We start from the raw sequence: 23,429 nt of genomic DNA, 5'->3' as shown, positions 1-23,429 counted from the left end.
TGTGTGTGGGTTATTGTGTGTGTGGGTTTATGTGTGTGAGGGCTTATGTGTGTGTGTCTGTGTGTGTGTGAGTGTGAGTGTGTGTGTGAGGGTATGTGTGTGTGGGTATCTGTGTGTGTGTGGGGGGGGTGTTTATGTGCGTGTGGATTTATGTGTGTGAGTCTGTGTATGAGTGGGTATATGTGTCTGTATGTGTCTGTGTGTGAGCATGTGTGTGTGTGGATTTGTGTGTGTGTGTGTGTGAGTATGTGTGTGGGTTATTGTGTGTGTGGGTTTATGTGTGTGAGGGCTTATGTGTGTGTGTCTGTGTTGGTCTATTTGTGTGTGTCTGTGTGTGTGTGCACATGTGTCTGTGTGCGTGAGTGAGTTGTGTGTCTGTGTGTGCGTCTGTGTGTGTTTGTCTGCGTGCATGTGTGTGCATATGTCTGTGTGTGTGAGTGAGTTGTGTGTCTGTGTGTGTCTGTGTGCGCGTCTGTGTGTGTGTGTGGGTTTATGTGTGTGAGTGTGTGTGGGTTTATGTGTGTGTCTGTGTGTGTGGGTTTATGTGTGTATGTGTGTGTGTGCGTGTGTATGAGTGTGAGTTTATCTGTGTGGGTTTATGTGTGTGAGTGTGTGTGTCTGTGTGTGAGAGTGTGTGTGGGGGGGGTTATGTATGTGAGTGTGCGTGGGTTTATGTCTGTGTGTGTCTGTGTGTGAGTGTGTGTGTGTGAGAGTTTATGTGTGTGTCTGTGTATGTGGGTTTATGTGTGTGTGGATTTGTGTGTGTTTGTCTGTAAGTGTGGGTTTATGTGTGTGAGTGTGTGTGGGTTTATGTGTGTGTGTGAGTGTGTGTGTGTCTGTGTGTATGGGTTTATGTGTGTTAGTGTGTGTGGGTTTATGTGTGTGTGTGTATCTGTGTGTGTCTGTGTGTGAGTGTGTGTGTGTCTGTGTGTGTGTATCTGTGTGTGAGTGTGTGGGTTGATATGTGTGAGTGTGTGTGGGTTTATGTGTGTGTGTGTGTATGTGAGTGTGTGTGGGTTTATGTGTGTGTGTGTGTGGATGTGGGAGTTTGTGTGTGTTGGTGTGTGGTGTGTGTGTGTGTGGGTTTATGTGTGTGTGTGTGGATGTGGGAGTTTGTGTGTGGGTTTATGTGTGTGTGTGCGAGTGTGTGTGTGTGGGTTTATGTATGTGAGTGTGTGTGGGTTTATGTCTGTGTGTGAGTGTGTGTGTGAGAGTTTATGTGTGTGTCTGTGTATGTGGGTTTGTATGTATGGGGGCTTATGTGTGTGTGTCTGTGTGTGTGAGTGTGTGTGTCTGTGTGTGTGGGTTTATGTGTGTGAATGTGTGTGGGTTTATGTGTGTGAGTGTGTGTGTGTCTGTATGTGGGTTTATGTGTGTGAATGTGTGTGTCTGTGTGTGTTTGTGTGTGAGCGTGTGTGTGGGTATTGTGTGTGTGTGAATGTGTGCGTTTGTGTGTGGATTTATTTGTGTGAGTGTGTGTGTGTGTGTCTGTGTGTGTGTGGGTTTATGTGTGTGTGTGGGTTTATGTGTGTGTGTGGGATTATGTGTGTGTCTGTGTATGTGGGATTATGCGTATGTGGGATTATGTGTGTGGGGGTTTATGTGTGTGTGCGTGTGTGCCTGTGTATGTGGGCTTATAGGTGTGTGTGTGTGTGTGTGTGTGTGTATGTGTGTGTCTGTGTGTGTGGGTTTATGTATGTGAGTGTGTGTGGGTTTATTTGTGTGTGTGTGTGTGTGTGTGATTGTGTGTGTATCTGTGTGTATGTGGGTTTATTTGTGTGAGTGTGTGTGGGTGTGTGTGTGGGTATTGTGTGTGTGTGTGTGTGTGGGTATTGTGTGTGTGTGACTGTGTGTGTGGGTTTATTTGTGTGAGTGTCTGTGTGTGTGTCTGTGCGTGTGTGTGGGTTTATGTGTGTGTGTGTGGGTTTATGTGTGTGTGGGGGATTATGTGTGTGTCTGTGTATGTGGGATTATGTGTGTGTGGGTTTATGTGTGTGTGTGTGTGTGTGTGTGAGTTTATCTGTGTGGGTTTATGTATGTGAGTGTGTGTGTCTGTGAGTGATTGTGTGTGTGTGAGTGCGTGTGTGTGTCTGTGTGTGGGTTTATGTGTGTGAGTGTGTGTGTCTGTGTGTGAGTGTGTGTGGGGGGATTTATGTATGTGAGTGTGTGTGGGTTTATGTCTGTGTATGTCTGTGTGTGAGTGTGTGTGTGAGAGAGTTTATGTGTGTGTCTGTGTATGTGGGTTTATGTGTGTGTGGGTTTATGTGTGAGAGTGTGTGGGTTTATGTGTGAGTGTGAGTGTGTGTGTGTCTGTGTGTATGGGTTTATGTGTGTGAGTGTGTGTGGGTTTATGTGTGTGTGTGAGAGTGTGTGTCTGTGTGTGAGTGCGTGTGCGTGTGGGTTGATGTGTGTGAGTGTGTGTGGGTTTATGTGTGTGTGTGAGAGTGTGTGTCTGTGTGTAAGTGCGTGTGCGTGTGGGTTGATGTGTGTGAGTGTGTGTGGGTTTATGTGTGTCTGTGTGTGTGGATTTGTGTGTATGTGAGATTGTGTGTATGTCTGTGTATGAGGGCTTATAGGTGTGTGTGTATGTATGTGGGTTTATGTGTGTGTGGGCTTATGTGTGTGTGTGAGTATGCGTGTCTGTGTGTGTGGGTTTATCTGTGTGAGGGCTTATGTGTGTGTGAGTATGTGTGTCTGTGTGTGTGGGTTTATTTGTGTGTGTGATTGTGTGTGTATCTGTGTGTATGTGGGTTTATGTGTGTGAGTGTGTGTGGGTGTGTGTTTATGTGTGTGAGTGTGTGTGGGTATTGTGAGTGTGTGAATGTGTGCGTGTGTCTGTGTGTGTGGCTTTATTTGTGTGAGTGTGTGTGTGTGTCTGTGTGTGTGTGGGTTTATGTGTGTGTGTGGGATTATGTGTGTGTCTGTGTATGTGGGATTATGCGTATGTGGGATTATGTGTGTGTGGGTATATGTGTGTGTGTGTGTGTGTGAGTGTGTGTGTGTGCGTGTGTGAGTGTGTGTGTGAGTGTGTTTGTGTGTGGGCGTCTGTGTGTGTCTGTGTATGTGGGTTTATGTGTGTGTGGGTTTATGTGTATGTGTGTGTGTGTCTGTGTGTGAGTGTGTGTGTGAGGGTATGTGTGTGGGTTTCTGTGTGTGACTGTGAGTTTGGGGGGGTGTTTATGTGCGTGTGGATTTATGTGTGTGTGTCTGTGTGTGAGTGTGTGTGTGTCTGTGTGTGTGTATCTGTGTGTGAGTGTGTGGGGGGGTTTATGTGTGTGAGTGTGTGTGGGTTTATGTGGGTGTCTGTGGGTTTATGTGTGTGTGTGTGTGAGTATGTGTGTGGGTTATTGTGTGTGTGGGTTTATGTGTGTGAGGGCTTATGTGTGTGTGTCTGTGTGTGTGTGAGTGTGAGTGTGTGTGTGAGGGTATGTGTGTGTGGGTATCTGTGTGTGTGTGGGGGGGGTGTTTATGTGCGTGTGGATTTATGTGTGTGAGTCTGTGTATGAGTGGGTATATGTGTCTGTATGTGTCTGTGTGTGAGCATGTGTGTGTGTGGATTTGTGTGTGTGTGTGTGTGAGTATGTGTGTGGGTTATTGTGTGTGTGGGTTTATGTGTGTGAGGGCTTATGTGTGTGTGTCTGTGTGTGTGTGAGTGTGTGTGTCTGTGTGTGGGTTTATGTGTGTGTGGGTCTGTGTGTGGGTTTATGTGTGTGAGTGTGTGTGGGTATTGTGTGTGTGTGAGTGTGTGTGTCTGTGTGTGTGGGTTTATGTGTGTGAGTGTGTGTGTGTGTCTGTGTGTGACTGTGTGTGTGTGGGGTGTTTATGTGTGTGTGGATTTATGTGTATGTGTCTATGTGTGTGTCTGTGTGTGTGGGTATATGTGTGTGTGGGTTTATGAGTGTGTCTGTGTGTCAGTGTGTGTGTGTGTGTCTGTGTGTGAGCATGTGTGTGTGGGTTTGTGTGTGTGGGTTTGTGTCTGTGTGTGGGTTTATGTATGTGTGGGTTTATGTGAGTGTCTGTGCGTGTGGGTTTATGTGTGTGTGTGTGTGTGTGTGGGTTATTGTGTGTGTGGGTTTATGTGTGTGTCTGTGTGTGGGTTTGTGTGTGTGTGTGTATGTGGGTGTATGTGTGTGAGTTTATGTATCTGTGTGTGAGTGTGTGTGTGTGTGTGTGGGGGGGGTGGTTATGTGTGTGCCTGTATGCGTGGGTTTATGTGCATGTGTGTGTGTGAGTGTGTGTGTGGGTTTATGTGTGTGTTTGTGATTTGTTGTGTGTGGGGGTTTATGAGTGTGTCTGTGAGTGTGTGTGTGAGTGTGTGTGTGTGTGTGTGTGAGTGTGTGTGTCTGTGTGTGTGGGGTGTGTGTGTGTGTGTGAGTGTGTGTGGGTTTATATGTGTGTGTGTCTGTGTGGGTTTATATGTGTGTGTGAGTGTATGTGTGTGTGAGTGTGTGAGTGTGTGTGTGTTTATGTGTGTGTGTGTGTGTGTGCGTATCAGTGTGTGCGGGGGTATATGTGTGTGTATGTATGTGTGTGTGTCTGGGTTTATGTGTGTGTGTGTGTTTGTGTGTGTGAGTGTGTGTGTGTGTTTATGTGTGAGTGTGTATGTAGGTTTATGTGTGAGTATGTGTGTGTATCTGTGTGTGCGGGGGGGTATATGTGTGTGTGTGTATGTATGTGTGTGTTTGTGTGTGTGAGAGTGTGTCTGTGTGTGGGTTTACGTGTATGTGTGAGTGTGTGTGTGGGTTTATTTGTGTCTGTGTGTGGTTGTATGTATGGGCATGTGTATCTGTGGGTGTTTGTGGGGGGGGGTGTGTGTCTGTGTGCGTGTGTGTGTGTGTGGGTTTGTGAGAGTGTGTGTGTGTGACTGTGTGTGTATGTGAGTGTGTGTGTGAGTGTGGTGGATGTGTGGGTGTGTGTGTGGGTGTGGGAATTTGTGTGTGTTGGTGTGTGGTGAGTGTGTGTGTGTGAGTGTGTATGTATGTGAGTGTATGTATGTGTGAGTGTGGGTGTGTGTGTGTGTGTGAGTGTGAGTGTGTATGTTTCTGTGTGTGGTGTGTGTGTGTGTGTGAGAGTGTGTGTGTGTGTGTCTGAGTTTATGTGTGTGTGTGTGTCTGTGTGTGTGTGAGTGGGTGTGTCTGTGTTTATGTGTGTGTGTGTATCTGTGTGTGTGGGGGTATATGTGTGTGTGTATGTATGTGTGTGTGTGAGTGTATGTGTGTGTCTGGGTTTATGTGTGTGTGTGTGAGAATGTGTGTGTGTGTGTCTGTGTGTGTGTGAGTGGGTGTGTCTGGGTTTATGTGTGTGTGTGTGTGTATCTGTGTGTGTGGGGGTATATGTGTGTGCGTGTGTGTGTGTGTAAAAAATGAGGTCTGCAGATGCTGGAGATCACAGTTGAAAATGTGTTGCTGGTTAAAGCACAGCAGGCCAGGCAGCATCTCAGGAATAGGGAATTCGACGTTTCGAGCATAAGCCCTTCATCAGGAATGAGAGAGAGTGTGCCAAGCAGGCTAAGATAAAAGGTAGGGAGGAGGGACTTGGGGGAGGGGCGATGGAGGTGGGATAGGTGGAAGGAGGTCAAGGTGAGGGTGATAGGCCGGAGTGGGGTGGGGGCGGAGAGGTCAGGAAGGAGATTGCAGGTTAGGAGGGCGGTGCTGAGTTGAGGGAACCGACTGAGACAAGGTGGGGGGAGGAGAAATGAGGAAACTGGAGAAATCTGAATTCATCCCTTGTGGTTGGAGGGTTCCCAGGCGGAAGATGAGGCGCTCCTCCTCCAGCCGTCGTGTTGTTATGTTCTGCCGGTGGAGGAGTCCAAGGACCTGCATGTCCTCGGTGGAGTGGGAGGGAGAGTTAAAGTGTTGAGCCACGGGGTGATTGGGTTGGTTGGTTCGGGCGGCCCAGAGGTGTTCTCTGAAGCGTTCCGCAAGTAAGCGGCCTGTCTCCCCAATATAGAGGAGGCCACATCGGGTGCAGCGGATGCAATAGATGATGTGTGTGGAGGTACAGGTGAACTTGTGGCGGATATGGAAGGATCCCTTGGGGCCTTGGAGGGAAGTGAGGGAGGAGGTGTGGGCGCAAGTTTTACATTTCCTGCGGTTGCAGGGGAAGGTGCCGGGGGTGGAGGTTGGGTTGGTGGGGGGTGTGGATCTGACGAGGGAGTCACGAACGGAGTGGTCCTTGCGGAACGCTGATAGGGGAGAGGAGGGAAATATATCCCTGGTGGTGGGGTCCGTTTGGAGGTGGCGGAAATGACGGCGGATGATACGTTGTATGCGGAGGTTGGTGGGGTGGTAGGTGAGAACCAGTGGGGTTCTGTCTTGGTGGCGGTTGGAGGAGCGGGGCTCAAGGGCGGAGGAGCGGAAAGTGGAGGAGATGCGGTGGAGGGCATCATCGATCACGTCTGGGGGGAATCTGCGGTTCTTGAAGAAGGAGGCCATCTGGGCTGTACGGTATTGGAACTGGTCCTCCTGGGAGCAGATGCGGCGGAGACGAAGGAATTGGGTATATTTCCCTCCCCTCCCCTATCAGCGTTCCGCAAGGACCACTCCCTTCGTGACTCCTTCGTCAGATCCACACCCCCCACCAACCCAACCTCCACCCCCGGCACCTTCCCCTGCAACCGCAGGAAATGTAAAACTTGCGCCCACACCTCCTCCCTCACTTCCCTCCAAGGCCCCAAGGGATCCTTCCATATCCGCCACAAGTTCACCTGTACCTCCACACACATCATCTATTGCATCCGCTGCACCCGATGTGGCCTCCTCTATATTGGGGAGACAGGCCGCTTACTTGCGGAACGCTTCAGAGAACACCTCTGGGCTGCCCGAACCAACCAACCCAACCACCCCGTGGCTTACCACTTTAACTCTCCCTCCCACTCCACCGAGGACATGCAGGTCCTTGGACTCCTCCACCGGCAGAACATAACAACACGACGGCTGGAGGAGGAGCGCCTCATCTTCCGCCTGGGAACCCTCCAACCACAAGGTATGAACTCAGATTTCTCCAGTTTCCTCATTTCCCCTCCCCCCACCTTGTCTCAGTCGGTTCCCTCAACTCAGCACCGCCCTCCTAACCTGCAATCCTCTTCCTGACCTCTCCGCCCCCACCCCACTCCGGCCTATCACCCTCACCTTGACCTCCTTCCACCTATCCCACCTCCATCGCCCCTCCCCCAAGTCGCTCCTCCCTACCTTTTATCTTAGCCTGCTTGGCTCTCTCTCTCATTCCTGATGAAGGGCTTATGCTCGAAACGTTGAATTCCCTATTCCTGAGATGCTGCCTGGCCTGCTGTGCTTTAACCAGCAACACATTATGTGTGTGTGTGTCTGTGAGAGTGTGCGTGTGTGTTTATGTGTGAGTGTGTGTGTGTATAGGTTTATGTGTGAGTGTGTGTGTGGGTTTATTTGTGTCTGTGTGCGGTTGTATGTGTAGGCATGTGTGTCTGTGGGTGTTTGTGTGTGTGCGTGTGTGTGTGCGGGTGTGTGTGGGTGTGTGAGAGACTGTGTGTGTGACTGTGTGTGTATGTGAGTTTGTGTGTGAGAGTGTGTGTGAGTGTGTGCGTGTGTGTGGGTGTGTGTGTGGGTGTGGAAGTTTGTGTGTGTTGGTGTGTGGTGAGTGTGTGTGTGTCTATGTGTGAGTGTGGCTGTGTGTGTGAGTGTGTGTGTGTCTGTGTGTGTGGGGTGTGTGTATGTGTGTGTGTGAGTGTGTGTGTAAGTGTGTGTGTGGGGTGTATGTGTGTGTGGGTTTATGTGTGTGTGTGTGAGAGTGTGTGTGTGTGTTTGGGGTGTGCGGGTTTATGTGTGTGTGTGGGTGTGTGTATGGGTGCGTGTGTGGGTGTGTATGGGTGTGTGTGTGTGAGTGTATGTGTGTGTGTGTGTAGGTGTGTGTATAGGTGTATGTGTGGGTGTGTGTGGGGGGGTGTATGTGTGTGGGTGTGTGTGTGCGTGGGTGTGTGTGTGGTGTGTGTGTGTGTGTAGGGGTGTGTGTATGTGTGTGTGGGTGTGTGTGTGGTGTGTGTGTGGTGTGTGTGTGTAGGGGTGTGTGTATGTGTGTGTGGGTGTGTGTGTGGGTGTGTGTGTGCGTGGGTGTGTGTGTGGTGTGTGTGTGTGTGTGTGTAGGGGTGTGTGTATGAGTGTGTGTGTGTGGGTGTATGGGTGTGTGTGTGTGTGAGTGTGTGTGTGTGTGTGTAGGGGTGTGTGTATGTGTGTGTGGGTATGTGTGTGGGTGTGTGTGTAGGGGTGTGTGTGTGTGTGTGGGTGTGTGTGTGTGTAGGGGTGTGTGTGTGAGTGTGTGTGTGTGTGTGTGTGGGTGTGTGTGTGTGGGTATATGGGTGTGTGTGTGTGAGTGTGTGTGTGTGTGTGTGTGTAGGGGTGTGTGGGTGTGTGTGTGGGTGTGTGTGTGTGTGTGTGTGGGTGTATGGGGGTGTGTGTGTGTGAGTGTGTGTGTGTGTGTGTGTAGGGGTGTTTGGGTGTGTGTGTGGGGGGGGGTATGTGTATGGGTGTGTGTAGGGATGTGTGGATGTGGGTGTGTGGGTGATGCTAACATGCAGCTGCAGCAGGTTATTAGGCAGGTGACTGGATTGTAAGAGGATTTGAGAACAGACGTATTGAAGACTTGCTCCAGTTTTATTGGAGCTGGAGGACTGTGCGGCGTTTTGGTTTCCTTATTTCAGGAAACACTGAAGAAGTGCTACAAATATTCCCCAGACCCAGGACGGTGGGAATGTGCTGTTGCGAGAGCCTGGGGAAACTGGGCCTGTACTCACCAGAGTTTCAAAGAATGAGAGATGACCTCATTGAAACATGCAGAAAACTTAAAGGGACAGACCAGGGAGATACATAGGATTAGAGTTGTGTTGGGGCTTGTGTTAGGTATAGGGTTAGCCTAACCTTGACACTGGGTAGAATTGTTTCACTTGTCTGAGGAGTCTAGAACCAGGGGACACAACGTAAAAATAAACGGGATGCTATTTAGATCGGAGATGAAGAATTTTATTTGTCTCAGAGGGTGGTGAATCTGTGGAATTCTCCCCCACTCTGGGGGGCCGTCAAGGTGCAGAGTTTGAGTCTAAAGATGGATAGATGACCAATGGCATAAAGGGTTTTAGAGGTGGGGCCTGTTAAAAGGTTGTGAAGTGTTTTAGCAGCCGTGACTAATAAATGGAGGAACAGGGTTGATGGGCTGAATGGTCTACTCTTTTTCTTATGATTTTTATCTTTCTGCCCCCATGGTTATCAGCGAAGATCCCACTGAATGGTGGGGCAGGCACAAAGGGCTGAATGGCCTCCTCCTGCTAGCTCCAATTACTGAGGAAGGAGCTTACCATGAGCAGCAAGACAGGCCGACCACAGGAATAGCCACCAACTGATGACTACCCAAGGGAATGAGATCAGAGCCCGGTGATACCACAACTGCCCCTTAACCACGTCATTACAAAAGGAGAAAGTGGGGACTGCAGATGCTGGAGATGAGAGTCGAGAGTGTGGTGCTGGAAAAGCACAGCAGATCAGGCAGCATCCGAGGAGCAGGAAAATCAACGTTTTGGGTGTAAGCAGGAAACCTGATGAAGGGCTTCTGTGCTTTTCCAGCACCACACTGTCGAGACGCCATTACAAAACCCTAGCCTGCTCCAGGGACAAGTGTTTGAACTTTCATTGGGTAAATCCTGGAAACACAGACTGAGCAAGAGAGACCGACACCCAGAATCACAGCTTCCACTCCGTTTCCCTCTGACTCACAGCAGGAAATACCCAGAGGCAGCTGCCAAGCATTTCACCTCAGGGACATTTAACCTCACAGAATTGTTATAGCGCCAAAGAAGACCAGTGAGCCCATCATGCCTGCACCTGCTCTTCAAACAAGCAACACTTACCCCGTGCTGCTTTCTCCCCACATCCCTGCACACTATTTCCATTCAGACAATTATCCAGTGTTCCTCCTGAATGCCTCAGGTAAACCTGCCTCCACCAGCTTCCAGGCAGTGCCTCCCACAGCCGAAACACTTGCTGGTTTGCCTCGCTTTCCCCTTGCTTTTCGTTTGCAGGTCACTTTAAATCTATATCCTCTTGTTGTTGTCCCTTTTCCAAACCAGAACTGCTCCACCCTTTCACATTTATCCAGGCCCTGCTCATGATTTAAACCTCGATCAAATCTCCTCTTAGCCACCTTCTCTCCAATCTCCGCAAACTCTACTCACCACGGGCAGGTTTCACCCCCAGGACCATTCTGAAAAGTTGTTTCTACATCTGAACAAAACAGTTCACTCTGACAACTAAATGCAGATATCTTTGTTCCAATCCTCTGTACTCACAAAGATTTACCCAGGGAGTATTAGAGAAAAACCTTCCTGTGAAGTTCCATCACATGAAAACACTTGTACCTCTCTGAGAACAAATAATATTTGAAGTTATTCAAAACAAACAAAATAAATTCTGTATCACCTCATGCTCCAATCGAATTATTTCCTACAAAGGAAATATCAATTGGCTTTATCATAACTTTTCTATTTCATTTGAGAATTTTGAGTTCAATAATCCAAGAGATGTTCTCCACATATTTTCACTGACTTTTTTCAATGCTGAACCTTTTATAGAGAAAGGAAATATTGCCAGGATTTCTGTCTGACTGAGATCTGCTCCCTGAGTTTATTCAGTGTAAAAACATCAAAGAGATTGCAATCTCATGCAAACATCCAGCTGACTGCTGCTCATCACAATGCAGGATTTACACAAAGACGACAAATTCAGTGGATGCTTGTTATTTCAAAATTTGGATGCCAATTACTTGAAACTTTCAAAGTGATATTGAAAAATGTCAATTCACTGTGAAACTTCGAGTAGCTGAGGGAATAAAAGGGGTTTGCTTATTGAAAAATAAACAAAATTATTCAACAGAGCGCACACAAAAAGTGATTATTTTAAACATCTGTATCTGACCCAGTAATTCACCTGAAATTCAAAAGAAAATAATGTGGTATGAAAACCAACCAACGGGCAACTTCAGTCATTTTGAACTCACCGTGGCCCAATCCCCAGTTACAGGGTAATATTTTTATTCTGATCTGTAATGACTTCCATGTGTTCTTCAACCATTCAGCATTCAAATTATTATATTATTGAAATTATTATTTTGTTGATGTAAATGCTCTGTTTGAAGCTCAAAGTTTAATTTTAAAAATGTGTCCATTATCATTATGAAGATAAGTGATACCCTACTCAATTTAAGAACAAAAACTATTAATTTTACACAGAAACATGAAAATATGTTCCCTGTTATATTGTAGCATCCACTGTGGGATGTGTTAAGATTATTAAAAGTCATAGAGATGTACAGCATAGATACAGACCCTTCGGTCCAATTCGTCTGTGCCAACCAGATATCTGACATTAGTGTAGTCTGATTTGCCAGCATTTGGCCCACATTCCTCATGATTGGTAACTAAATATCCCAAGATATACATGCTTCAGGTGGGATAGAGAGGGAGGTAAAAGGGGGTGGAGGAGTTGCAATACTGGTCAGAGAGGATATCCCAGCTGTGCTGAAGGAGGGCACTAAGGAGGACTCGAGCGGTGAGTCAATATGGGCAGGGCTCAGAGATAGGAAGGGTGCGGTAACAATGTTGGGGCTGTACTACAGACCGCCCAACAGGGAGCGTGAGACAGAGGTACAAATATATAAACAGATTATGGAGAGATGTTGGAGCAACAGGGTGGTGATAGGAGATTTTAATTTTCCCAACATTAACTGGGATTCACTTAGTGTCAGAGGTTTAGATGGAGCAGAATTTGTAAGGAGCATCCAGGAGGGTTTTCTAGAGCAGTATGTAAATAGTCCAACTCGGGAAGGGGCCACACTGGGCCTGGTGTTGGGGAGTGAGCCCGGCCAGGTGGGTGAAGTTTCAGTAGGGGATTACTTTGGGAATAGTGATCACAATTCCATAAGTTTTAGAACACTCATGGAAAAAGACAAGAGTGGTCCTAAGGGAAGTGTGCTAAACTGGGGGAAGACCAACTATAGCAAAATTTGGCAGGAGCTGGAGAATGTGGATTGGGAGCAGCTGTTTGAGGGTAAATCCACATTTGAAATGTGGGAGGCTTTTAAAGAGAGGTTGATTACGGTATGGGACAGACGTGTCTGTGAAAATAAGGGATAGAAATGACAAGATTAGGGAACCATGGATGACAGGTGAAATTATGAGACTAGCGAAGAGGAAAAAAGAAGCATACATAAGGTCCAGACAACTGAAAACAGACGACGCTTTGGAAGAATATCGGGAAAGGCAGACCAGTCTGAAACGAGGAATTAAGAGGGCTAAAAGGGGTCATGAAATACCTTTAGCAAACAGGGTTAAGGCAAATCCCAAAGCCTTTTATTTGTATATAAGTAGCAAGAGGGTAATTAAAGGAAGGTTTAGCCCACTCAGGAGCAAAGGAAGAAAGTTATGCATGCAGTCAGAGAAAATGGGTGAGATTCTTAATGAGTACTTTGTATCAGTATTCACCGAGGAGAGGGACATGATCAATGTTGAGGTTAGGGATAGACGTTGATTACTCTAGATCAAGTCGGCATAAGGAGGGAGGAAGTGTTGGGTATTCTAAAAAGCATTAAGGTGGACAAGTCCCCAGGTCCTGATGGGATCTATCCCAGGTTACTGAGGGAAGCGAGAGAGGAAATAGCTGGGAATTAACAGATATCTTTGCAGGATCCTTGCACACGGGTGAGGTCCCGAGGAGTGGATAATTGTTAATGTTGTCCCCTTGTTTAAGAAGGGTAGCAGGGATAATCCAGGCAATTATAGACTGGTGAGCTTGACATCAGTGGTAGGGAAGCTGCTGGAGAAGATACTGAGGGATAGGATCTGTTTACATTTGGAAGAAAATGGGCTTATCAGTGATAGGCACCATGGTTTTGTGCAGGGAAGGTCATGTCTAACCAACTTGATAGAACTTTGTTTTATATATTGAAAAATTTTTATTCTTTTTACATATATGTATATATATTTATTGAAAAATTTTTATACTCTAACAGAATTATTTAAGGAAGTGACAAAGTTGATTGATGGGGAAGGGACGTTGATATCATATGCATGGATTTTAGTAAGGTGTTGGGTAAAGTTCCCCATGGTAGGCTGATGGAGAAAGTGAAGTCACATGGGGTCCAGAGTGTTCTAGCGAGATGGGTAGAGAACTGGCTGGGCAACAGGAGACAGAGAGTGGTAGTGGAAGGGAGTTTCTCTAACTGGAGACCTGTGACACAGGAGTCCGTGCTGGGGCCACTGCTGTTTGTGATATACATAAATGATCCGGAGGAAGGTATAGATGGTCTGATTAGTTAGATTGCAGATGACACTAAGATGGATGGAGTAGCAGATAGTGAAGGGGACTGTCAGAGAATACAGCAGAATATAGATAGATTGGAGAGATGGGCAGGTGGTGTTTAATCCGGGCAAATGTGAGGTGATGCATTTTGGAAGATCCAACACAAGAGTGAACTATACAGTAAATGGAAAAGCTTTGGGGAAAATTGATTTACAGAGTGGTCTGGGTGTTCAGGTCCATTTTACCCGAAGGTGGCAAAACAGCTCGGTAGAGTGGTCACGAAGACATGCGGCACGCTTTCCTTCATCGGACGGGGTATTCAGTACAAGAGGAGGCAGGTCATGTTACAGTTGTATGGGACTTTGGTTCGGCCCCATTTGGAATACTGTGTACAGTTCTGGTCACCACATTACCGAAAGGATGTGGATGCATTGGGAAGGGTATAGAGAAGGTTCACTAGGATGTTGCCTGGTCTGGAGGGTGCTAGCTATGAAGAGAGGTTGAGTAAATTAGGATTATTTTCATTGGCAAAATAGAGGTTGGGGGGGGGACCTGATTGAGGTTTGCAAAAGCATGAGAGGTGTAGACAGGATGGATAGCAAGAAGCCATTTCCCAGAGTGGGGGACTCAATTATTGGGGGTCACGAGTTGAAGGTGAGAGGGGAACAACTTAAGGGAGATATGCGTGAAAAGTTCTTCACACAGAAGGTGGTGGGAGCCTGGAACGGGTTGCCAGTGGAGGTGGTAGGGACGGGAATGATAGCATGTTTTAAGATGTATCTAGACAGATACATGAATGGGCAGGGAGCAGAGGAATACAGGTCCTTAGAAAATAAGTGACAAGTTTAGATAGAGGATCTGGATCAGCGCAGGTTTGGAGGGCCGAAGGGCCTGTCTCTGTGCTGTAATTTTCTTTGTTCTTTGTTCTTAACTTTTCCAATATACATATACCCATCCAGATGCCTTTTAAATGTTGCATTGTACTAGCCTCCACCACTTCCTCTGTCAACTCATACCACCCCCTGCATGAAAAAGTTTCCCACCATATGTCCCTTTTATATCTTTCCCCTCATACCATAAACCTATACCCTCTAGTTCTGGACACCCCTACCCTTGTCTATTTATCTATCCACGCCCCTCATGATTTTATAAACCTTCATAAGGTCATCATTTGGCCTCCGATGCTCCAGGGAAAACAGCTCCAGTCTATTCAGCCTTTCCCCATAGCTCAACTTCCAACCCTGGCAACATCCTTGTAAATCTTTTCTGAACCCTTTTAAGTTTCACAACATCCTTCCAATAGCAAGGAGACCAGAATTGCACACAATATTCCAAAAGTGGCCTAACCAATGTTCTGTACAGCTGCAACATGACCTCCCAACTCCTATTCTTAATGCTCTGACCAATAAAGGCAAGCATATCAAATGCCTGTTTCACTATCCTATCTAACTGCAACTCCACTTTCAAGGAACCTGCATTCTAAGGTCTTTCATTCAGCAACACTCCCCAGGACCTTACCATTAAATGTATAAATCCTCTTTGTAAATTACTTGTCTTTCCTTTCACTCTGTTCATGATGTATCCTGTGAAATAGCTCCACAGAGGCCAGGAACCTGTCATGAAGTCACCCTTCATTTTCACATGAACAGGCCTTGATTCCAGTTCTGCCTTGTTCAGAGTCAGATCCCAGAGTGTCAGTATCTCTGACACTCCTGTTTATATCTGTAAGCCAGGGCTCCCTGATTGGACCAGATTAACAGCCCCAATCAGGGAACTCTTCTGTATGAGGTCCAGCTGACTGACCTTGTTCCAATCCCTCCATCCTGTTCCATGTATTCCTCCTGTTAAGGTGTGCTGTAATCCTTTGCTAGGGACTCCTTGTGACTGGGAGTACGCGAGTCTAACCAGGGAAAACCTGTGTTCTTGTTTTGCCTTCACCCCTGAGGGAAACCTCTTGCTGCTGGTACCTGCTGTTCTCTGTTAATTTCAGCCAACATGTGGTTGCTGTATGCTTTTCAAATGTTAGATGCTGATTGCTGGGAGAATGGGTCACAGCTTGAGTCAATATGTCTTTCCAAACAGCTGGTTCGAGTGACACTGGTCAGAATAAGGTGTAGATAGTTTGTTCACTGTCTGACTGGAGTTCCACCAACTGTCGGGGAAACTGAAATGACTCAATGCAGGAAGGGCAGGGAAGATTTCCTCTCAAATGTTTACCTTAAACACTAAACAATTTTAGTCAGCTTCATTTGGAACAATTTAGCAGATATGCCAGTTCACTTGTCCCATTTGAATTTCTGCCCTGTGTTATCACTCCGAATGCAAAGCACATTCTCAAAGCTGAGAAATTAAAAGAGCAACTTACACAGTATTAGCATTCCACCAGTGTGGGTTCTCCTCTGGCTGAGCTGACAGAATCCCAGAACCTGCCACAACAATCGATAACATAGACAATGTCATTCCTCACAATCATCAGAATTCATATTTCTCATAATGATAACAGCTCTCCATTAACTGCAAAAACGATCTATTTATAAAGGCTTCCCTTGTCTTAGAAAGGCCCAGCACCAAAGGAAATAATGGCCCAGAGTTTATTGTCGGTGTAACAATGAGGCTGATGGAGCTGAATGTTATTTATGTGCAAATTTCATAGTAAATTAGACCGGCATTCACAGACAAACGTGAAAATCCAGGGGCTGTTTTCTGAATTGCTATTAGCTTCCCAGAAATGCTGTCTCCTTGTCAAATCTCCCTTTCAAATGCAGGGAAAGATATGAGGTTACTGCCTGTGTCTGGTAGATAGGAACTGAACTCACTATCAAATGGTGGGCTTCTGTATTTCAGCTGAAATATCCTTTTTTAAATAAATTGTACATTTCAACTGCTGATGAAGAGCTGAAAACAAACTTTACAAAGTCTGGAATCTTACTGTTTCAAATTTTTAAATTCATTTGTGGGATGTGAGTGTTACTGGCTGGGCCCAGTATTTATTACCTGTCCCTAGTTGCCCCTTGAGAAGGTGGGAGTGAACTCCCTTCTTGAACCGCTGCAGTCCATGTGCAGTAGGTAGACCCACAATGTCCTTAGGGATGGAATTCCAGGATTGTGATCCAATGACACTAGTTATGGGTTTGGAAGGTGCTATCTAAAGATCTTTGGTGAATTTCTACAGTGTCTCTTGGAGATGGTACACACTGCTGCTTCGGAGCGTTGGTGGTGGAGGAAGTGGATGTTTTTGGATATGGCGCCAATCAAGTGGGCTGCTTTGTCCTGTGCTAGGCTCCTCCATCAATGAGGAGGGGGATATTTGTGGAGCCTCCCCCTCCAGTGAGTTGTTTAAACATCCACCATCATTCACAACTGGATGTGGCACTGCAGAACTTGGATCTGATCCATTGTTTGTGGGATCACTTAGCTCTGTCAATCACTTGCTGTTCATGCTGTTTCACATGCAAGTAGTCCTGTTTAGTACTTTATCAGGTTGGCACCTCACTTTTAGTTATGCCTGGTGCTGCTCCTGGTGTGCCCTCCTGCACTCTCCATTGAACCAGGGTTGACCCCCTGACTTGATGGTAATGGTTGAGTGGGGGATATGCTGGGCCATGAGGTTACAGATTGTGCTGGAGTACAGTTCTGTTGCTGTTGATGGCCCACAATGCCTCATGGATTGAGTTGCTCAATCTGTTCAGAGTCGGTCCCATCTCGCACGGGGGTCATGACACACAACAGGATGGAGGATATTCTCAATGTGAAGGTGGGACTTTGTCTCCACAAGGACTGTTCAGTGGTCACTCTGACTGATACTGTCATGTACTGATGCATCTGCAGCTGGCAGATTGGTAAGGATGAGGTCTGGTATGGTTTTCCCTCTTGTTGGTTCCCTCACCACCTGCCGCAGACCCAGTCTAGCAGCTTTGTCCTTTAGGACCCGACCAGCTCGATCAGTCATTCTGCTGCTGAGTCATTCTTGGTGGTGGACAATGAAATCCCCCACCCAGAGTACATTTGTGTCCTTGCCATCCTCAATGCTTCCTGTAGATATTATTCAACAGGAAGGAGTACTGATTCATCTGCTGAGGGAGATCAGTATCAGCAGGAGGTTTCCTTGCCCCCCATGTTTAACCTGGAGCCATGAGACTTCATGGGGTCCAGAGTCAATGTTGAGGACTCCCAAGCAGCTCCCTCCTGACAGTATCACACTGTGCTGCCACCTCTCCTTCATCTGTCCTGCTAGTGGGACAGAACATATCCAGGGATGGAGAAAGTGAAGATTGCAGATACTGGAAATAATAGTCAGAGTGTGGTGCTGGAAAAGCACAGCTAGTCAGGCAGCATCCAAGGAGTGGGAGAGTCGACATTTCGGGATAAGTCCTTCACCAAGAATGAAGGACTTATGCCGAAATGTCGATTCTCTTGCTCCCAATATCCAGCGATGGTGATGGTTGTGTCTGGGACATTGTCTGTAAGGTATGATTCTGTGAGTATGACTGTGTCAGGCTGTTGCTTGACTAGTCTGTGAGACAGCTCTCCCAGTGTTGGCACTAGCCCCCAGATGTTAGTCAGGAGGGTCGACAGGATTGTTTCTGCCGTTGTCTTATCCAGTGCCTAGGTCAATCCCAGGTGATCCATCCAGTTCCATTTCTTTGAGACTTTGTAGTGATTGGTACAACTGAGTGGCTTGCTAGGCCATAGAGGGCAGCTGAGGGTCAATCCCATTGCTGTGGGTCTGGAGTCACATGTAGGCCAGACCAGGTAAGGACAATGGGTTTCCCTGCTGAAGGGTGTGAGTGAACCCGATGGGTTTTTCTAACAATCAGCAAGGGTTTCATGGTCACTATTAGATTCTTAATTCTGGATTTTTTGATTGAATTGAGATTTGACCATCTGCTATGGCAGGATTTGACCCAGGTCCCCAGAGCATTAGCTGAGTTTCTGGATCAGTAGTTTGATGATAATACACTCTGTTCTGATATAACATGGTAGGTCCAATCCCATGTTATAATAAATTTGTGCAATGGGACCAGAATAGTGTTATAGCCAATGCAGATAAGGAAAGTTCACGTTCTACAAATAACATTCTAAATTCTTCAGTCACATTAAACCCTGTTTGTGTTGAAGAAACACACATTATAACAGAACTGACTGTATCAAAAGGCCATCACCTCCCCGGTTTCTCCAAAGTTGTTGGAGATTGTTTTGAAAGGACGAACATTTGAGAAACTTTTTTTTTCTGTCTATTTTTGTTTCTCTTCCTTCATCTCCATTGGTTTGTTTTTGTGATCTAACTCTGAATAAACTGCTTTACCCATCAATAACAGCACCTCAATCTGACTGAGTGAGCGATAGGATATTGTTGTTACATAGACCCTAGTGACCTCCCATCGACTGTAACTTTCTGTACCAAAGCTCTCGTGTATTCACCAGATTCGGGCAAATCAAGTGGACAGCAGGAAGTGTTAGTTTCTCAGCCGCAGTAAATTCAGAAGGTGGATATCTGGTTACCTCTCTGGGTGAGTGGCCACTCAGCAGAGCTCATGAGCCGAGGAGTGGTGCTGTATCTTGCATCACAACTTTCCTTATTGTAACAACACCAGCCACCTATGTTCAGTTCCAAAAGAAAAGGAAGTGAATTAATGATGCTGAACTCCATCTCACATAACCAAGAATATTTATCCAATTTAACACAGTTTGTTCATTACAGAAACAGCGCTTCACAAAGTTAATTAAATTCAGCCAAATTTTGATTTGACAAAAGTATGATTTTTAAGAATATTTCAATATTCTTGCCAGTACTCAAATTTTCTACGACCAGATAACTCTTTAATAATATAACTCTTTATATAATACCACTCTTTACAAAACATGTAGGGGCAGTACAGTGGCTCAGTGGTTAGCATTACTGCCTCACAGCACTAGGGTCCCGGGTTCAATTCCAGGCATGGGTGACTGTGTGGAGTTTGCACATTTTCCCCATGTCTGTGTGGGGCTCCTCTGGGTGCACCGGTTTCCTCCCATACTCCAAAGATGTGCAGGTTAGGTGAATTGGCCATGCTAAAATATCCCAAAGTGTTCAGGGATGTGTAGGTTAGGTATATTAGTCAGGGGTAAGTGTAGGATAATAAGGGAGGGGAATGAGTCTGGGTGGAATACTCTTCCGAAATTCGGTGTGGATTTGTTGGGCTGAAGGGCCTGTTTCTATACTGCAGGGAATCTATAACTCTTTATACAATATAATTCTAATAATGTCATTGATTAATAATATAACATTTACATAATATAACTCTTTAATAATAAAACTCTTTATATAACTCGTTAATTATATAACTCTAATAATATAAATTCTTTTATAATATAACTAATAATACAATGCTTTAGTAATGAAACTATTTATATAATATGTCCCTTTAATTATGTGACTATTTAATAATATACTTCTCCATTTAATATAACTCTTTATATAACATAACTCTAATAACTCTTTATATAACTAATAATATAACTCTTTAAGGATATAACTTTATATAACTCTTTAATAACATAATTCTTTAATAATATAACTCTTTGTATAACATAACTCAAATAAAATAACTCTTTAATGGATGTAGGTTAGTTCGCTGAGCTGGAAGCTTCATTTACAGACGCTTTGTCACCCTCATAGGTAACATTTTCAACATTCCAGGCAAAGTTCTTTAATAATATAACTTTCTATATTATATAACATTAATAATATAAATCTTTATACAATATAACTCTTGAATAATATAACATTTTATATAATATAACTTTAATTATAATTCTAATTATATAACTCTTTAGTAATATAATTATCTGTATAACTCTTTATATGACATATCTTTTTAATAATGCAACTCTTTATATAACTAATAATATTCTCTTTTTGTTCAAATGGAAATGTTTTACTTAAAATTTAATTTAAAAATGAGCCCTTGTTTTTGACCCTTCACTTTACTACAATCATACACAAATCAGCGTATCAAATGAAAGTTACAGACAAATCTTGTTATAACTAGAGAACCATTCTTTTTCCATCAACAATTTCTCTCAATAAAATATTATATTTTCAACTTACAATGACATATCTGGCTGCAAAACTGATGCAAATAGTTTACCTAACTTTAGATCACAGTAATGGGAAATGGGAATAGCCATGGGAAATGCAGGTTTACAGGGGGAGGTGGGACTGGGTGGGATGGGCAGAATGGCCTGTTCCATACTGTAGGGATTCTATGATGCTACGACTAATTCTCCTATCTTGGCCAAGTTGATTTTTTTCAGATGTTCTTTCTACTGCTTGTATCTGTTTGCACATGGATTCAGGGCAACCCTCAACACTAAGGTTAGAAATGAAGAAAATGCAGCAACTGAGGAGTAACATGAAAATGGTCAGGTCATCTGTTTTTGGTGGAATTGCTTGTGAGGTAAATGTTCATCAAGACACTGGGAAGAACCTTTTAAAATACCATTTTACTTCTATCTAAGGGAGTAGCTGAACATTTCACACAATGACCCAGACCATATACAACCATTTGTTCAGATCAAAATCCTGGAACTCCTTCACCAGCAGCGCTATGGGTGACCCTTCACCACGGCAGCAGTTCAGGAATGAAGCTCACCACAACCTCCTCCCAGGCAATTAGGAACGGAAAACAAATACTGATCTGGCCAGTGACACCCATATCCTGTGATGGTGGAGCTCTGAGGGTTCCTGCATGAATGACCTGCTCAAGCCTTAGGAGTGGAACATAAAGACCCAACCCAACACAGAGATCACGCCATGTGCTATATCTGCAACCTGACAGCCAGATATCATCCAGGGAACCCTCCCCAGAACTTGTAATTCCACATTATGTGAAATGTCTGTGGGCAGGAAACAAATCTTTTCTTTTTCACATTTCAAAATAACCACTGTCAAATTCTTGTGCAGTGCACGTCTGTCATAGAAAACTGACAGTGTGGAAGCAGGCTGTTCAGCCCATCAAATCCAAACCAACCTTCCAAAGACACAGGGAGAATGTACAAGCTCCACACACATAGTCACCCGAGACTGGAATCAAACCCGGGTCCCTGGTGCTAAGAGGCAGCAGTGCTAACCACTGAGCCGTTGTGTCACCCTGCCCTGGCATCAGACAGATTAATGTTGCAATCTACACTGAATCAGAGCTCCACTCCCTTGACTCTCCCACTGACTCATCCACACCAGTCACACAGAAAGTTCCAAGAAATTCTGACTTCACAAGCACATAACCTTGGGGTAACTCTACAGTTGAAAATCCCATGGGATCAGATGAGATTTACAGCAATATTGTTCATTGGCTTCAATGTACAGTGAAATCAGGCAGGAAGCAAGACCAACATTTCACCCGTTTCCTAACTGGCCAGTCAGGTTAAAATTGCCTTCTTTTATGTGACTTCACTGTGTTCTCATGGGCAGGATCAGCGACTGGTGTTAAATGGGTTAATGCTGCATTAAAAGGAGTGGGCATGGTAATGCATAATGGTAATCAGAGACTGGAATTTCCAATGTGTTCAAGTGTTTGCAACAACATAATAATAAACTCTCTAAAAATCTCATCAATTCACATTGCATCATCTGTGGACACAACTGGTTTCTAGTTAGTGAACCCATTTGTAATAATTCCATCAATAATTTACAACATTCATGATGATTCATATTGATAGAATAACTTTCATATAAAGGGTCTGCATCTATTAATTTACCATATTTTGCATACCTTCTAAAAATATTAACCATCGCTTGCTCCCTTTTGACTCCCTTATGTAAAATCTGCGAATTAACAAGGCAATAAAAGTCAATATAAAATCCAAGACAAGCCACATGTTGTGTTAATTTGATTCTATTTTATGAATGCCAGAGTGAATATTTTAATCTTTAAGTAGACACAATCAAACATTAGCTATGTGAATTTTTCTATATTTTATGCATCTAAAATGAATGTTATACCCAGCTGGAGTTCCATCATTGCATGTCACTGCTGTGTTCCTTAGGAAAGTGAGCTTCAGCTCATCAGGAGAAGCTGATTTTGAGCATTGGGAGAGACTCTGAGCTAGAGTCCTGACATGAGACACCAGATTGTTATTGCTGCCTTCTGAAGCAGTGAGGTTAACATGCTGAAGCTCTTCATTAGTGATGGGTTGTGTTGATGCTCTACTCAGATTTGGAGTCCTCTTATTTGAGTTGGAATTCCGAGATATTGCTTTTGAATGGGACCTGCTCTGGGGCACCACAGCTCCCAACAAAGTGATGAAACAGACCGTGCTGAAAGGGTGCATGGCACAATGCAATCTGCAAAACATACAGACACTTGTTAAACAATGGACTTTGTCAATTTAACAAGGAAGGTTTCAAATCATACATACCTTTAGAGATGCACTGAAGGAGTTTGTTGCAGTGGTGATGTTTGTTTAGATTCAGAAACTGTTTAGTCTCAACACTACCACACTTTCAGAAAAACAGTGAATAGGTGAGGTCTCTTCCTGAAGCCAATCTACCTCAAGGAAAAATGTATCGGATCTACTCAAATCTCAGATGTGAATTTGATTTTATATTGTTGCCACATGGATCAAATTTCTCCTCTCGAAATTCTGCTTTGAGCTTGGGGCCAAGAAGGTGTAGATGACATGGATTGGACCAGAAGCTAATACACACATGCACCACTGTGAAAAGTGTAAATCATGCCTTTGTACCGACAACTCCAGAACTGGCCGTTACAACCTCCAGTATTTTACTTTGCCAGATGTTTAATTAGGAGATTGTTTTGATCAAGGTACATTTTTATATGGAATTCACTGAGTTCCTCAAAAATAAATAGCAAAGACCACAGCAGGGTCATTTCTGCATTAATTTATCTACATTCTGCTCTACAGATCTGCTTTGTCCATGCTTTTAGCTGGCTGGATTTCTGCTTGTATACAAATATGTTTAACATTTAGAGTGCACAGCAGCAGTTAAAAGTAGAAAAGTAAAAAGATACATGCTGCCTGTCACAATGCATAAATGGCATAAGTTTAAAGCAATGCACTTCCCACAGCTCCTCTGAAAGCAAAGCAACTCATTTACAAACTATAGTGAGC

General features: G+C 44.8%; 1 protein-coding gene across 1 annotated transcript in view; it reads right to left on the bottom strand.

Annotated features, from left to right (window-relative positions):
• The window catches only part of notum2 (notum pectinacetylesterase 2), a 64,670-nt gene extending 42,042 nt beyond the window's left edge, over positions 1 to 22,628 (bottom strand). The window contains exons 1-4 of the mRNA XM_060840933.1: positions 22,300 to 22,628; positions 22,070 to 22,122; positions 18,819 to 18,914; positions 15,682 to 15,742 (exon numbers count right to left, since the gene is read on the bottom strand). Of these exons, the coding sequence (XP_060696916.1) occupies positions 15,682 to 15,742; positions 18,819 to 18,914; positions 22,070 to 22,122; positions 22,300 to 22,628 (539 nt within the window). The remainder of the gene's footprint in view (positions 1 to 15,681; positions 15,743 to 18,818; positions 18,915 to 22,069; positions 22,123 to 22,299) is intronic.
• Positions 22,629 to 23,429: the final 801 nt, after the last annotated feature.

Source organism: Hemiscyllium ocellatum, chromosome 20, assembly GCF_020745735.1.
Source record: "Hemiscyllium ocellatum isolate sHemOce1 chromosome 20, sHemOce1.pat.X.cur, whole genome shotgun sequence".
In the NCBI taxonomy this organism is placed as follows: Eukaryota; Metazoa; Chordata; class Chondrichthyes; order Orectolobiformes; family Hemiscylliidae; genus Hemiscyllium; species Hemiscyllium ocellatum.
The sequence above is the reverse complement of the archived record's forward strand: the minus strand, read 5'-3'. Positions and strand labels throughout refer to the sequence as shown.